Source organism: Argentina silus, assembly GCF_951799395.1.
Source record: "Argentina silus genome assembly, chromosome: 11".
Lineage (NCBI taxonomy): Eukaryota > Metazoa > Chordata > Actinopteri > Argentiniformes > Argentinidae > Argentina > Argentina silus.
In genome coordinates, this window is record NC_139665.1 from 9867836 (window position 1) to 9884493 (window position 16658).

General features: G+C 45.4%; 1 protein-coding gene across 1 annotated transcript in view; it reads left to right on the forward strand.

Annotated features, from left to right (window-relative positions):
* The first annotated feature begins 1010 nt into the window (after positions 1 to 1010).
* trip4 (thyroid hormone receptor interactor 4) overlaps positions 1011 to 16658 on the forward strand; it is a 41426-nt gene continuing 25778 nt past the window's right edge. Inside the window, exons 1-11 of the mRNA XM_083680050.1 lie at positions 1011 to 1150; positions 2053 to 2228; positions 2593 to 2723; positions 3048 to 3266; positions 3769 to 3847; positions 3965 to 4064; positions 4233 to 4448; positions 4731 to 4857; positions 5404 to 5597; positions 5791 to 5915; positions 6087 to 6178. Of these exons, the coding sequence (XP_083536176.1) occupies positions 1071 to 1150; positions 2053 to 2228; positions 2593 to 2723; positions 3048 to 3266; positions 3769 to 3847; positions 3965 to 4064; positions 4233 to 4448; positions 4731 to 4857; positions 5404 to 5597; positions 5791 to 5915; positions 6087 to 6178 (1539 nt within the window). The 5' untranslated portion in view covers positions 1011 to 1070. The remainder of the gene's footprint in view (positions 1151 to 2052; positions 2229 to 2592; positions 2724 to 3047; positions 3267 to 3768; positions 3848 to 3964; positions 4065 to 4232; positions 4449 to 4730; positions 4858 to 5403; positions 5598 to 5790; positions 5916 to 6086; positions 6179 to 16658) is intronic.

Consider the following 16658-nt stretch of genomic DNA (forward strand, 5'->3'; position numbering starts at 1 on the left):
TTCAACTGTACATCATACTTAATTTGCAGATTTGAATGTTTCTAATTTAAAAAGTTTGTGTGCATAGATTTGTGATATGTGTTCTTGAAATGGATATTTGGAGTGACTTAAGAAATATCATTTACAATGAGAATGTTTAGCCCTGATAAACTACTGTACAATGCAATAGGCCTATCCATCAAATCATCAGTATCCTTCATAGGTTTATTTTGAACTTAATTTCCTTATGTGGGACGACAAGGAAGGAGATCTCAAGGAGAAGTCATTGTTCAGTAAGCATCACTTTTGATTTTGAACGTTTATAACTTTTATACTTTTATTTTGGGATAGCTGAACGCTGTGTAACACTTATGGAAGTAACGCATGACCCACTTCGAAAATTGTATTTTATGAAGACAGTGGGCATATTTTCACACATTTCCTTCGACTTAACATTTTGATGGGTGGTAAGGATGTTTAAGGGGCTCGAGGTGAGAATGGATGTGCCAACTGCGGTCAGACGTTACACACAAAGACACAAAAGTCAGTACCACCATGACCTCTAGCGGCCGGTCGTTACGCCTACATGTATCCCTAAACTTCTAGTGACTATAATCCTAACATTTGCCGCTACGAAAAGACATGTGATTGTTCACATTTTCGTCAAATGAATGAATGATGCTCTGAAATGATAGCACTGTAATTTGACATGTCTACACATTTCCTCAGTCTAAATCGGGAGGAACCCTTTCAGTCCTACACTGTTTCCGATGGGAGAGGAGTATTCGCTGCAACGTGTGCGACTGTCACGTCGGGTGATGCTAAATGGGATCCTTGGGACGACCCTACCATAAACCCTTACCCTATTCTTAACATTACCCTAACCATAAACCCTTATCTAACCTTAACCCTAACCCCAATATTAACCCTAATTTTAACCGTTTTCAATCTCAATTTCGAATAGGGGTGACGTCAGTCAGGTCGTCCCAGGCATCCCATTTTAGCATTTGTCCTGTCATTACACCGGCTGACAACAACACTGGTGTGTGCAGTAACATAATCAGTCTCGTCATAGAAAGTTTCCTTTCACAATGTCGGATGCTTTGCTTCGCTGGTGTGTGGACCAGCTACACCACGTATTTGGCTTGGAGGCCAGTGATGACATAGTCCAGTAAGTAGACATTTGGTGAGAGAAGTAGACATTTGGTGAGCTAACTCGTTGATAGTGGTGACAGCACTACTAGTACCGTCAACCGTAGAAATAGAATATAATAAGAAAAGAACGACAGCATCGTCATCATCCAGGCAGCACAAGTTGTTTTCCCAATAGCATAGCTATTCACAAACACGCCACATTGGTGTCATCATTGCTGTAGCTAATGTTGACAGAAGAAGGCTAGCTAGCGATCATAGCTGTTTATGTTGTTTGGTTGATGAGTTCAGATGGCCACATGGTCATCGAAAAGCTGATAGAATCGATGATCAATTACGCCTTGTCACCTGCTTTGAAAAGCAAAATAAACAGATCCGATTATATGATTCAAGCAACGTACGATTCAGCCATACGTGCCTGACTAATATCTCTTCTTAGTGATACATATACCCCCTACAAATTCATCAACAGCAACTTCAAAAGTCCACAATCACTCCGTACTTAAGCTTACCGTGTTACCTATGTTTGTCCTGCGCTATTACGTGGTTGTAGTTGAGTGTTGAAATCCATACTTTTCAATAAAACCTGCAGCAAATACAACCACTGCTTATATTTTCACAATTCTCTCTTGTTCCAAACTATTACCATAGATCCCCCTAATAGTTATTGGAGACAGTATCGAATGAGTGTGGACTTTTGAATTTGCTGCTGATGAATTTGTAGGGGGGGCATATGTATGACAAAGAAGAGATATCTTCATTAGTCATGCACGTATGGCTACGAATTAGGCTAACACATGAAAAGCCTCAAGTGTTGTTATAGGTCCTTATGGCTATAACTCCTGTTCCATGACAGTTCCACCAATTGTACTAGAGTACCAGTGATAATCAATACAAGTGTCATTGACACTTTCTCACCAGATATATTTTGTCCATTGACAATGAGGAAGAGATTGCAGAGTATGTTGGGGACCTCCTTCAAGGCACCGATGGGAAGAAAAAGCAGTTTATAGATGAACTCCTGGACAGGTGGCAGAGGACTCAGAGACAGACCCCTGATGGTGCTGGCCTGTTCCACACCAAGGACTCTATCTCAGGTAAGGCTGTGTCACCAGGCTGCCCCTGACACTTCACTTACTATTCTAATAGTTAATTTATTTTTCTGATTTAGATTTATTAGATTTAGATTTGTCTTCTTTCTGAAGCTGGTAGTTTAATTTATTCACTTAGGCATACTCTATCTTTGAGTAAGTTATGTTGATTTCACATGGGACTTGGCTGGGGTTTCTTGCCTGTATTGCTCATCTTTTCTGATGTGACATATTAGAGCAATGGATTTTGAGGGTCTTTGTAGCACTTCCAATTGCCTTCCATTTCATAATAAAATCAACTGTTTAGATTTCAAACCCTGTGAGGAAAAAACCCTGGGAGGGAAGTTTAATCGTGTCTATACGTTTTCAGATGCTCAAGACCAATCTAAGGACTCCCAGAAGAAGTCCAAGCGTAAAGGAAGGAACAAGCAGGAGGCCATGACTGTTAGCCAGGTGGAGCCTGAGCCTGAGGCTGTCAAAACTCCCATTGATTTGATGAAGGTGAGGGGCAATCTCTCATCCAACTAGTGTAGTTCAGAGTTATAACATATGGATTGTTTTATTTCCTTCTTACCTTAATGGAAATGTATGGATGTGGAATGAATGGTAGTTGTCTCAATGTCTGTATGCTTGCTTGTTTTGGCATGTTGTCATATTTGGTTAATGTAAAATGTCTTGTCTAGAAATTCAACCTGGGAAATATAAAAAGCTATTCTATTTGATGTCCAATTGAAGTGGAAGGATTTCAACTCTTATTCAGGTCATACTAAACTGGAATGGAAAGCATCATTCTACCATTCAGTTTTACACTCCTTTCTCTTTCAGGCCCAGGAGAGTGTTAACACCTCAAGTCAGAAGAAGAAGAATAAGTTTGTGAACCTTTATAACAAAGAGGGCCAGGACAGGCTGGGTATCCTGCTGCCTGGACGCTACTCCTGCGATTGTCTGGCCCAGAAACACAACCTCATCAACAACTGTATGAACTGTGGACGCATTGCCTGTGAGCAGGAGGGGTCAGGGCCCTGCCTCTTCTGTGGAAACCTGGTGAGAAAGAAAATATTTCTGTTGTGTTGGAGTCCAAAGGTCTAGCTTAATGCCCATGTTCATGTATGTTTTCCTTTTAAAGTCAGACGGAAATTACATTAGAGTGACAACAACATAGCACAAACTCAAGGGTCAACGTTTATTTTAAGGTAAAGTTAGTCAAATCAGATTTTATTAATTTATAGATTTTCCTCAGCTCAGAAATTGAACGAAAGCTATTTTACATATGCTGTAAAATACAAAACAAGGTGGTGCTCATGGAAGCAACAAAATCTGAGTGTCATTATTTTGTAGTCAACTTAGATATAAAATGTACCCTTTGAAAGACAAGAATTACAAAGAAAAAAGAGTTGGGGCATTACTGTGAGGGTCAACTAGTGATTTCCATTTCAGTCCGACTTTAAGTTCTTCCCATAGCATGTCACAAATGTGTTTCTATACCAATGTTATGTATAACCCTGACATTTGAGGTTTTGACACTGTCTTCTTCATGATTTCCCAGGTATGCACCAGAGAGGAGCAAGAGATACTGCAGCGGGACTCCAACAAAAGTCAGAAACTGCGCAAGAAACTAATGGGTGGTGAGAAGCACAATGTATTGGATATATCTAATGTGTAAATAGCACATGAAAAAGAAGTTACATTTGTCTTGAAATTGTGTCTGTCTGTGTCTGTCTGTCTGTGTGTCTGTGTGACAGAGGACAGGGACTATCTTCCCCACCAGGAGGCCAAGATGAAGGCAGGGCTGGAAAAGGCTCTTCAACACAAGGATAAACTGCTGGAATACGACAAGAACAGGTAACGTACCATCCAGATAACGTCATATCCTGTTCAAAACTCTCTTAGCAAAACCATAACGAGGATTGATGGATTTATGCAGACATGCACTAATCCAGGGTCAATAACCATACAAGCTTAATGAACACTGACAGGAATGACATCACAGGGCTCTTATCAAACCAACAGTACAAGGCGAACACAGGTTCTAGACGATGAGTCAGACTATTTTGCCACCGACTCCAACCAGTGGCTGTCGCCCAGCGAGCGCGAGAACGTTCGCAAGAAGGAGGAGGAGCTACGTGAGCTTCGCCACGCCTCCAGGAAAGACCGGAAGATCACCTTGGACTTTGCCGGCAGACAGGTGCTTGAGGAGGGAGATAACCTCAACCAGTACTACAACAAGTAAGGAACTTCCAACCCCTACGGTCCCCTAGCCCCGAACTCTAACCTTTAACCCCTATTCACTTGAAGGAAGGAATACTTTATTTTTTTGTATTCACTCCTAACCACTCAGGGTTTAATTTGATCCATTCTTAATTTGGTGGACTCACAAAAACTAAGACTGTTATTGTGTCCAAAAATGTTGTTTAAAGTTACAATTATTTTTTTTTTTAAATGCCATTGCATGTAAATAGTCCTGTGATAGCACAGGCTTTCAACAATGTTAAATAATTACCTTCTCAGGTTTGACGAGTCAGTGAAGGCCCTTAAGACTGGCTCACAGGTCAAGTCTCCACAGCGTTCAGAGGGACCAGGGAGCCAGCCGCTCAGAGAGTTGGTGAACCCCAACATCGTGCAGGCTGCACCGGAGGTGGGTATCTACCTGCCACATGGGTCTGGTGACCCGATATGATACAATATATTATATTACAAGCTTACAATTTATTGCAGTTTATGTCATTCTACTGCTCATAGAAATGATGAGGTATTTGCTCATGGTTAAAAGTGTGTGTTGGTGTCAGGGTTGGGGCGAATTCGGTAATTGGGGAAAAAAGGGCAATCATTTTCAATGGCTTTTCAATTCATTGAGTGTCTGGGCACACTGTATGTTCCAATAGTCAGCAACTCAACTGTGAGTGCTGAAAAGAAAACGCTTTCGGAATTGAGTTTTAAAACACTCCCTGAATTGATGGTATTGAAAAGGAATTCACCCCAACCGTGCTTGGTATTTTTGTGCGTCATGTCTGTCTGTTGGCAGTGTGTTTGTTTCCCTGCATAATCCAGTAGTATGTTTCCCTGCTGTGTATGGTTGTATTGGCCTTGTATCTCTTTCCATCCATACTGACCACATGCTTCTCTCTCTCTCTCTCTCTCTCTCTCTCTCTCTCTCTCTCTCTCTCTCTCTCTCTCTCTCTAGTGGGTGGATGTGGGAGGGGGTGAGAGCTTCCGGAGGAGGCAGGATAAAGGCGTTGTCGCTGAGAAGGACCGGGCAGGGCCGGAACGTTCCAGGCTCCGCCTGCAGGACAGAGAGCTGCAGGAGATGGCAGATGGGGGGTGGTGCCTCAGTATGCACCAACCGTGGGCCTCACTGCTGGTCAAAGGCATCAAGAGGTATGGAACACACAACGAACAGACAGCCTTATTATTATTAGTGTTATTATTATTATTATTGGTCCAAGGCTGCATTAGAAAGTACATACTATAGCACAAACGAGCCACAAGCCTTGCTGTAGGACAAAGGCATCAAGAGCTACATGATATAGGGCTATTTTATATGTGTGTGTGTTTGCGCGTGTGTACATAGGGTGGAAGGGCGTTCCTGGTACACGTCCCACCGGGGTCGTCTGTGGATTGCTGCTGCAGCCAAGAGACCCACTCCTGAGGAGGTCACTCAGGTGGAGAGCATGTATCGCCAGATCTACAAGCGAGGTACACACACACACACACACACACACACACACACAAACAGTAACATGAGGATGTTTTATCTAGAGTTGTAGAGTTGGAATTGAGCTGTAAGCTGAGTTGGTTATGTAGTGTTCATTTTGACTGATTCCATATGATCTGCATGGCTCATTGACTGCCCTTCTATCTCTTCAGATCCCAAGTTTCCTAAAGACTTCCCCACTGGCTGCCTTCTGGGCTGTGTCAACATGACTGACTGTCTCTCCCAGGAGCAATTCAGCGAACAGGTGTGTCCCGCCATCTATACACACACAGGTTGCATGCATGCACACTCACACATCAATTCTATGGGGATATACACTCACTGAGCACTTCATTAGGACCACTATGCTAATACTGGGTAGGGCCTCCCTTTGCTCTCAAAACAGCCTCAATTCTTCGTGGCATTGATTCCACAAGATGTTGGAAACATTCCTTTGAGATTCTGGTCCATGATGACATGATTGCATCACGCAATTTCTGCAGATTTTTCAGGGGCACTTTCAAGCTGTGAATCTCCCGTTCTACCACATCCCAAAGGTGTTCTATTGGATTCAGATCCGGTGACTGGGAAGGCCACTGAAGAACACTGAACTCATTGTCATGTTCATAAAACCAGTTTGAGACCCCATTTGCTTTGTGACACGGTGCATTATCATGCTGGAAGTAGCAATTAAAAGATGGCTAAATTGTGGCCATGAAGGGATGCACATGGTCAGCAACAATACTCAAATAGGCTGTGGCATTCAAGAGATGATTGATTGGTATTAACGGGCCCAAAGTGTGCCAAGAAAACATTCCCCACACCATGACACCATGAGAAGGTGTAGAGGAGTTCCTAATAAAGTGGTCGGTGAGTGTATACTGTGTATTGTATTGTATCTCTGGGTTGTTCGAAGCTCTCATGGCGTGTGTGTGTGTGTGTGTGTGTGTGTGTGTGCGTGTGTGTGCGTGTGTGTGTGTGTGTGTGTGTGCGTGTGTGTGTGCGTGTGCGTGCGTGCATGCGTGTGTACACACCATACTCACAAGTTTAGGGTTACTGTGTGTGTGTGCGTGCGTTTGTGAACCACACACACATTCCTACAACACAGGACACCCTCTTAGCACTGGCAAGACGCATTGAAGACGTCTGTGGACTGTTTTTCCTCCTGCTCTGCCAGGAAAACACACCAAGAGACTAACTAAGGGTCTGGAAAAACTGATGGGATTATTAACTCTCTATTCCTGGAAATATTGTTGCAGTGTGTTGGGTGGCAGTTCCACAGGGTCGTTATCTTCTTAGTTTAAATGTGGAGGAAAACTAAATGATTAAAAACTACATTTTTAGCATCGAAGTTAATGAGAGGTTTACAGCGTTACTGAGGTACTGAAGCCTTTTTATGAACAGTTAATAGTGGTAATTGTTTATTTTTTTTTATTGTTTCTGCTTTTTTTATTAGGCTACAGGTCAACCTGAACTACAGTATTATTCGGTCACTCACATCTGTAGAGAATTCCTTTTTAGATTTCTTCACTGCTGTGCAGCATCTCAACAGCAGAGGGCGACGTGCACCACAGTAGCACCGCGAACCAGGCAGCCTGACATTTTGCTACAGTCTACAGCTAGCTGTAAAAAAAGAAAAAACAGCCATCGACCAACCATTCCTCACAGATTACCGGCATCCCCCCCTATAAGATCAGCAGTAATGTGTGATCATGAAACACACCTATTGATGCCAACCAGTTCTAACTACAGCAGTATATAAAGAAACCCTTTGGCTTTGGGGACAGGAGATTTCGCTGAGATCCCAGCGTGATTAATAATAAATCAATAGGGTGCACTGCTGCTCTCTGTAGTCTCGTCTTTTATCCTTCACCTTTCATGCTGCGGAGATGCCTGGGCCCTGTAGGCCCACAATCTACCCTGAATGTCTATGAAGCCGTGTGCGGCTCTCTGAAGACAGCTACTGTACCGGGGGTACGTCCCGCCCCCGTTTTATTCATGATTTGGTCTATTATTTGGCGGTGGTTGGGTTTAATTTAGAATAACTTGGTTTGGTTTTCCTCCCATTTCTTCTTCTTTATGTGTGGTTCCTTGGGAGAAGGGAGTGGGGGTTGGAAAAGAGGGGAGATGGGGGAAGGGAGAGAGAGGAGAGGAGAGGAGAGGTTTAAGACAAAGAGACCTGAGGTGTTGTTATTCCAATTGTCACATGCTTGTTTTAGTCACTAATGTTGACCAGTGAAACCATTATTCTGTTAAGTAAACAGAAAACGGACTGTATGTTCATGTGCTTTCATACATGTAGATTTTGCGTGTGTGTGTGTGTGTGTGTGTGTGTGTGTGTGTGTGTCGGGGGGGGGGGGGGGGGGGGCAGGGAAGCGTCGCCCTACCTCAAGAGAAAAAGCATGTGTCTAAAATACCTTGCTCTAGGCTTTATTTCGTCAATGCGATCGTGACTGTGCAAAGAACGCTAACTGCCTCCCTCTCCCTACCCCCTCCCCACGCACATTCACTCACCCCTCACACACTCACTCACCCTCACACACACACATTAGCTTTAATGAGATATTGACACAGACACAGTTGTTGAAGTTGTGCACGCTTCTTTTCTGCTGAGATACTAACTGCTTTGGGGAAGTGTAATTGCCTCTGATTAGGTTGCAAGGGTGAGGCTGGTGTGCGTGTGCGCGTGCGTGCGCGCATCCTTTGACTTTGTCGAACAAATAGGAGTGTTTGTGTTTAACAAAATGGCCTGGTTGCTACTCTGGGCTTCTGATAGGACCCCGGCCTGGTGGGACCTCTTGAGTTCAGGTGTCCGTCTTCCACCGTTTGTGTTGTTTTGATTCTTTTTGTTAAAGGAGAGCGTGTTGATATATTCCAGACAGGAGGAATTGCAGAGTGGTGCAGACAAAGAGGACAGGACAGAAAGGGGCGAGACCAGAAGTGGAAGTCTGGTCGCTGGGGTGGATGTACGTGTAGCGTGCTCGTGTCGTCAGGCAGGCAGACCCGCTCCGCCACCCCCCTTTGTGCCTCGTCTCCTTTCTCTCCTCTCTCCTCTCTTCCTCCTCTCATCTCTTTCACAGCCACTGAATCAAGTGTAGAGTCTCAGCCATTTCATCCTGTGTGTCTGTGTGCGTGGGGAGCAGAGGACAGCCGTAAATAAGACCCATGCAATAAACCCTCCCAGAAGAAAGAAATGCAGAGAAAGAAAGAGGGAAAGGAAAAAAAAAGAGAGGAATAGATAGACAAGCAAGACCAGGGCATATGGAATCACTCACTCCAACCGTCCTAGCCGTTGAGCAAATCAGCTGTTCCATGTAAGGTAATAGGAGTAAGCATATCATTGCTAGTGCCTTTTGAATACACACACAGAGGCTGGCTAGCTCCCTGGCTGTGCCGCCGTGTGTGGGAATGGATTTACTGTACTGCACTGGGGGAAGGGGCTGGGGCGGGGGCTGAGAGGGGAGGGGGTGAGGGGGGGATGATGAATCATTCCCCACGAGGCTTCCAGCCCACTCTGAAACCTCCTCCTCCCGGTGATCCACATCCTGAGGGGGGTATGTGGATGGACAGAGAGGGAGGTTGTGAGCCATCGAGGAGGCATGGGATGAAGAGTCAGTGAGGTGAGGATATTAAAAGGAAGGGTCCTTTTTATATGAGAAAATAAATATCAAGACATAACCAGATTCCCATCTGTTTGGCTTTAACAATCCCTCCGCTTATTAAACCACACAGTTCATTGATCTCCCTTACCCTCCTCAAGCGTAGTGTGTGCACACAAACAAACACACACACACACACACAAACCCTTCTATCCCTCACCCCCTGGTGATTACCGCACAGCCATTAGTATCCATCCTCCGCCTCTCTGCCGCTCTGCTCGCTCAACAAGGGATAAAGACACACAAGACCTGCCTGCTGCAGAGAGAAGGGGGGCGATGGGATGTGGGGGGAGGAGAGAGAGGAAAGGAATCAGATGGATTTTCCTCCACACGTGCATTCTTCCACATGCGAGTCCACTCGCATGTGAGCGTTGTCAGTGTTGCAGCTAATTCACAACAGTAGGACGCCCACGCCCCGCGCGCCAGCGTCCCTACGGCAGCCCCTCCCTCCCTCCCTCTCTCTCTCTCTCTCTCTCTCATAGAGCTGAAATGGATTCGATCGATCCACACTCTTTAACAAGAAGCTTGATTTATTTTTCCCTACTCTATAGCTTATTCAGCCTTAGCGCTGTCTCAGTGATTACAGGTCAGATAGCCTCATCTTATTCTCTTAAAGTGGACAGAGGGAAAAAGCCGGCCCCCTATTTCTCCTTTAGTGGAGCTGAGTGCTGCATCGATCCGTATCGACGGACCACAGGGCAGGTCGCGTGGCAAACCAATCTGTGTCAGCGAAGGTTCGCACGTGTGCGTGTGTGTGCGCGCGTATCCGCGGACACCGCTTCCATAGCTCATATCATAAGTATCGTGGCCAGCGGGTTATTAGAGCGGCGGTCTGGCCCCGCCCCGTGGTGCGTTGCCTCTCGCCTCACTCCCAGCTCTTGACCAGACCTCTAGAGCGGCTCCTCCTGTCCTTGTTAGTTGTCAGAGACTCCCAACTCATGCCTACATGCATTTCCTTGTGCGGTAATGTGATATTTATATGCTGGAAAGCCTTCCTGCCGGCCACACACACACACACACACAGAGAGTGTATATATTGGAGACAGGGCAAAGGAAGTCAGGCAGGTCTATTTTCCCCTCCTCTCCTCTGTTTGTAATGTTATGTGAATCTTCAGCAGCCCTGCTGTCTTTCTCTCCTGCTGTCTTTCTCTCACACCTTGATCTTGTTCCTGTCAGGGCTGTGAAGGTGATTGTGGTCGTGAAGAAATCAATCTGACAAGGAACAGGCTTCATTATTGTGTGGCTTCATTATTGTACGCGCGTGTGTGTGTGTGTGTGTGTGCCTGTCTGTCTGTCTGTCTATCCCCGTCTGCCTTCCTGTCCGTCTGTCTGCGCATATGCCTGTGCATGCTAGCAAGTGTGTGAGAGGGACAGGCATCGAGCACTTACTCCAAGTTACACACACTCTCACACACTCCTCCCCCGACTCCCTGTTTCCGTACTGGGCAGTTTGCCATGGCAGAGAGGTGAGACAGACACCATGTGATTCTGCAGCGGTGTGTAGAATGCATTCAGCCAGGCACTGAATGACAACCAACCAGCCGACCTCAGCCACAGGTTTTATAACTCCATGAAAAATACATGCGTAGGGCCATCTGTCAGACTAAATGGCTGCACTACTTAGAGTCTCAGCACCGCTTTCCAGACCACCTCATTCAGTTAGGATTGTTGACAATACAGACAACTGAACATTCACCTCAAGTGAGTTGTTTTCGATGTTGGAAGGCAGAGGGAGAGAGAGAGAGAGGCAGGCAGGCACACACACACACACACACACACACTCAATGTTGATGGCAATTAAAAGCAAGTGAAGAGAAATAATTGAATTCCAAGCTAGATTATGCATTAAATGTTGAACAGGTTCAAAGGATATAATAAGATACGCTCCACTGTCAGCGGATTTCTAGTCTTTCATTCCGAGCATTGTTGGATGTGGAATGAAGCAGAAATAGGACTTTGTCAGGGTATGCTGCTATTCTATCAGATGGATAACATCTCCAAACAATGAAAGCTTGTCAGATGTTTTATATATTCTCCCCCGAAGCTAAAACCAGAGATATTTTTATCCTCTCATACATAACGGCTCAACAGGTTGATTCCTTCGGGAGTATCCAGCCTCCTTGTGCTCTGTTGACCAATTCATGTTTGCCAGTGTCCTTCTCCTGGTATTAATGTTAACTGAGGATTATGTTGCGAGCATGGGGATATGCTAAATAAGCCAGTTGTAGTTGTAACAAGAACAGTGTGCAGCAGTATGTCTTTGTTTGATCGAGTACAACAAGACGTAGACTGCTTTAAATGCAGTGATCCATCAGGCAACTTTCTACTAATATGTTTTTAATAAAGCAGAGTCAATATGTTTGCCATTCCTTTCAACAAATCTGGTGTTCACTGTGTTTGGATGTCCCAAAATGGCTCCCTGCAAGTGACAGTTTTCTGTTGGGAGTAGGGCAATGAAGGCAGTGGATGACGGCCATCTTGCTTTTTGGGGCAGTAGAGTAATAGGGTTGTATGTGTTTTGAGTGGAGGGACTGCCATAACAGACTGGACTCTTTTTATATGATTATTTTCTCTGACACAGCCACCATGCTTGAGGCTTTTAGAGCCCAGTTTTGGTATTGGCCATGAAGCCAGTCCTGTCACCCAGGCTGGTGCCTGTCCCTAGTCTGACATCTGGCTGACATTTAGCCTCTTTGGTCGCGTCACTGTTATGTGGTTGCAGACAAGCCATCATTTCGCTTTAGAGGAGAATGCTTGACTTTGTGTGTGTGTGTGTGTGTGTGTGTGTGTGTGTGTGTGTGTGTGTGTGTGTGTGTGTGTGCGCGCTGCACAGAGCAGGAGGCATCACCTTGTCAGGCTTCCACGAGCAGCATCAGTGCTACAAGCATCTGTCTTCATGACAGAGGGAAAGAGGGGGGGGGGGGAGTACAAAAGAGAGAGAGAGAGGGAGGAGCGAGGGAGAGTGGGCTTCAGTTCTACTGCGGGTCAGAGATTTCAAACTCAATTGTTTCCCTCCGGCTGAGACATGTCTGCTCAACATCTTCCTCATGGGGACAGACATCAGAGAGAGGGCTGAGGAGGGAGAGTAGAACGCCACTGCCTTCACTATTCATCCCTCTCTCTCCCTGTGTGTCACACACTGTAAGGCTAAGAGGAGTGTGTGTTGGGGGGTGGGGGGCTCTCCCTCTCCCTCTCTCCCCCTTTCTCTGCCCCACAAAATCAAGGCAAACATTCACCTCAGGAGACGCGTTTATAAACTCTCCCTCTCCATCTCTATCCATATTATGAAATGAAAATTCCCACCGTGAAGCGGTTTGTTACCTGTCTTGAAACCAGAGCCGTTCGGCTGACAGCAACCCGCGCTAAAAAGAGCTGGATTTGTGGCAGCGATAAAAGGACATTGTGGAGGGAAAATAATACGTTTTAATGCTTCAGATTCCCTGGTGTTCTTTGAAGTCTCGGTTTTAAAAGCAGACATGGTAATTGTCCCCGGGGGGGGGGGGGGGGGGAGTGTGTGTGTGTGTGTGTGTGTGTGTGTGTGTGTGTGTGTGTGTGTGTGTGTGTGAAGCTGGATTGAGGCAGAGGAAGTGGGTTAAAGCTCTGTGCTAGGTAGAGAGGCTGCTCCTCTGGCTTGAACTTAATGTGATGCAGCTGTATCACCATCATCATCATGTGTACTGTAGCGGATATAGGGTGACATAACTAACATTGTTAGCAAGCCATATTTTGGAAAATGGACATTCCTGAAGTGGTTTTATTTTTCCCTAAATTATAATTCGGTTGAACACTACTCGCGTGGGAATCAGTGAAAATGATTCGCTGTTCCGTTTTGAACTGCCTATTGGCTGGTTGGGAGTGTTCCAAGCACGTTCAGGTCTCCACCCCTCACTTCTGAACCCTCTGCCTTGAATTTCCCCAGAAAGAAAGACTGAGAGCTGATGTTAAGGATACTTGACTAGAATATCTTTTCTATACTATACTGAAAGAATTTCAGTTGCATGTTTTATCTCCTAAAATAACCTCAAATAAAAGTCAGGATACTCCACTTTTGAAAAAAAGTATTGCTACTCCTTACATTTTACATTTACATTTCATTTATGGCATTTAGCAGACACCTTTATCCAAAGCGACTTACAACAAATACATTTGTTTAAGTAAGTGAATCATCTATCCTTCAGTCATCGTAAGAAAAAGTAATCTATGCTAGGACCAGGGCCATTAGCAGTCACAATGATAGAAGAAGGAAAAATTACACCTAGTATCGGGTTGGACCCCCTTTTGCCTTCAGAACTGACTTAATTCTTTGTGACAGATTCAACAAGGTGCTGGAAACATTCCTCAGAGATTTTGTTCCATATTGACATGATAGCATCACGCAGTTGCTGCAGATTTGTCGGCTGCACATCCATGATGCGAATCTCCCGTTCCACCACATCCCAAAGGTGCTCCATTGGATTGAGATCTGGTGACTGTGGGGGCCATTGGAGTACCTATACCTGGCGTGATTGTATAGGGGTCTCCAGAGAAAGGTACACTAGAGTGTGTTTTCCATAGTGAGGGGTCTCCCTCGTCTCCTTTCAGAAAACCTGGGTTCCATTCGGAACCTCCTAGTTTTCTGTCCTCAGCAGGAGGTGATGTCATTAACATGGGCTGGGAAAGTGGAACTTGGCTAAGGCAATCTGTGTAAATCTCCCCTAGCTAAAACACATGACTTCACCCGTCAGCACGAACGCTAGCTTAAATGGCTAATGTGTGTCTTGCTATTAACCGAGGCTCTCCCCGCAAGTGAATCATTGTTTGTTGAACACCAAATCCTGCTCCACCCACTCGTCAATCTACTGGAGAGCTTTAATAATGTCTGTGGTTGTCATTGGCAGTTGAGTAGGCCGATGTTAGCTTTTGCTGTCAGTTATACCATAGCTAGAACTGTGTTATAACATATACCTACCACTTACGGCATGAAGTCTTACTTGACTGTAGGTGAAGTTGATGTATCATTGCCATCTTCAGCAAACGTCAGTCTGAATGAAGCTGTGTTTTTTGCAGTTGAGTAGATTGACACAATGGAGTAACTGAAAAACCTCTAGCTAGTGATGAGCTACTAATAAGCAGACATTGAGGGTATTAATAATGTAAACATACTAGAGCTAGGGATGGACACTTTTAGATAATTAATGTAAACTCTCCAATTTGACACCGGTTGGTTCTTTGAGTGCAGAAGTGTGTTAAATTATTAATCCCATCGCTACAGCACAACTCAATATCTCTGAGCTGGAGAGAAAAAGCTACATAAGCTGCTCACTCTGATATAGTAGTTTGATATTGATTTTGATTTCTCCCGCTGCAGACCTGTTGTGGTCAGTATATGGTGGTGGTGGTGGTCATAAAGATTTTTCAGCTGTAAAACTAAATGTGTTTATATGCTGTTGGCTGCTACAGCTAAAGGGGTTTTGGAGTTTTGGACCTTGTAAATGTCTCTGGGTGTGTTGGCTTGTAAAGTAATGGGTTGGTCACTTTGTTTTTCTACATAAGTGACCCCATTCTGTCTCCATGCCTCTACTCTTTTATCCAGCAAGACATTCAACACATTTGAAACTGAGTTCTTAGTAGCAGCCCTACGAGATAGCTGTTATAGCCATCAACAGCGAGATGAAGGTGAACGGTCCTCTCTTTCAGTGGCTTTGCAATGCAGACACAGGTCCCTGGTGCCTGATATATACAGAGGTTAACTGCCTCTCACCTCACAAACACGGCCTATCAACGGGACCTATCATATGACTCGGATCATACGAGTCCATCTGTTTCTTTATGCTTAGGGTAAAAGCAGCCTTGACAGAGCCACTACTTACATCATCACCACCTTTTCCTTTCTGGGAGGCTCGGATCTCCTTTCTTTCCTCTCTTGCCTCTGCATCTCTATCCCTCCCTCATTCCCTCTCTTACCCTCTCCTTTTTCTCTCTCTGTGTACCTCTAAACCCTCCCTTTATTCCTTTCTGTCTCTGTCTATTTTATCATCTCTCTATCCATCCCCATTCCCTCGCCTCCATCCATCCCTCCCTCCCCTTATTCTCACCCTCGTCATCTTTAAAAGCCTCCCCCACAGCTCTCTGCTCCTGTGGCTCAGTAGCTCCCTCCCTGCCAATGAAGGCCTTTTTATTGGGCTGAGATTGAGTGCAGCCAAGCGGATCCGGGCTGGAGCTGGAGCTGGAGCACAGCCCTATTACCACACAGCCTCTACACATGCCCGGCCTGGCCCATGGCCTCCCAAACGGAGATTGGTTGTCACTGCCGCCCCTAATTGCCGACAGCAGATGAAAAGGGCCATGTTAGAGAGGGAGAGGGAGAGGTAGAGAGGTAGAGGGGTGGAGAGGTGAGGAAGGGAGTGAGTGAGAGAGGGAGGGAGGGAGGGAGGGAGAATGAATAGTACTAGTTTGTTGAACTGACCCAGACAAGCAGAGACCCATAACTGTGAGGGGGCCCTGGGCTGCATTTCTTGGCTTTTTTGGGGGGTTTGTGAATGATGATGCTTCTCTAAAGTGTGTGTTTCACCCTACCGCCCCCCTGATGGGCAAGGTTAGTGTTTAGGGTAAGCGGATCCTGTCAAGGACATGGGTGGGGGGGTAATACCCACCCTCCCCCAGCTAAAGGCCTTCCTGTGAAATGTATTTCTCTTTTGCCTGAATTTTACATTATGATTGACTTGGCAGAGTCTGCAAGGCAGCGAATGGTGAAGCTGTAACCTTTCTCCCCTTCCCCTTGTGGTCCTCTGTGGCTTAGTTGGTAGAGCATGGCGCTAACAACGCTTAGGTTGTGGGTTTGATTCCCACTGGGACCATATATACCGAAATGTATGCACTCACTGCAATGTAAGTCGCTTTGGATAAAAGCGTCAGCTAAATGGCGTGTATATATATATATATACTTTCACAGGAGGTTGTGTTTTTGTTCAAAGGGGCTCTCCTCTGTGAAAGGTTTCAGTTGCAGTGAAGGTGCTTGCTCGACTCCCACCCCTTAAAGTGCTGTGTGTAGCCTTGAAGCTTTTACCAGACCACAGACTTTCAAAGAAGATTCTGTTGAGACTCAAC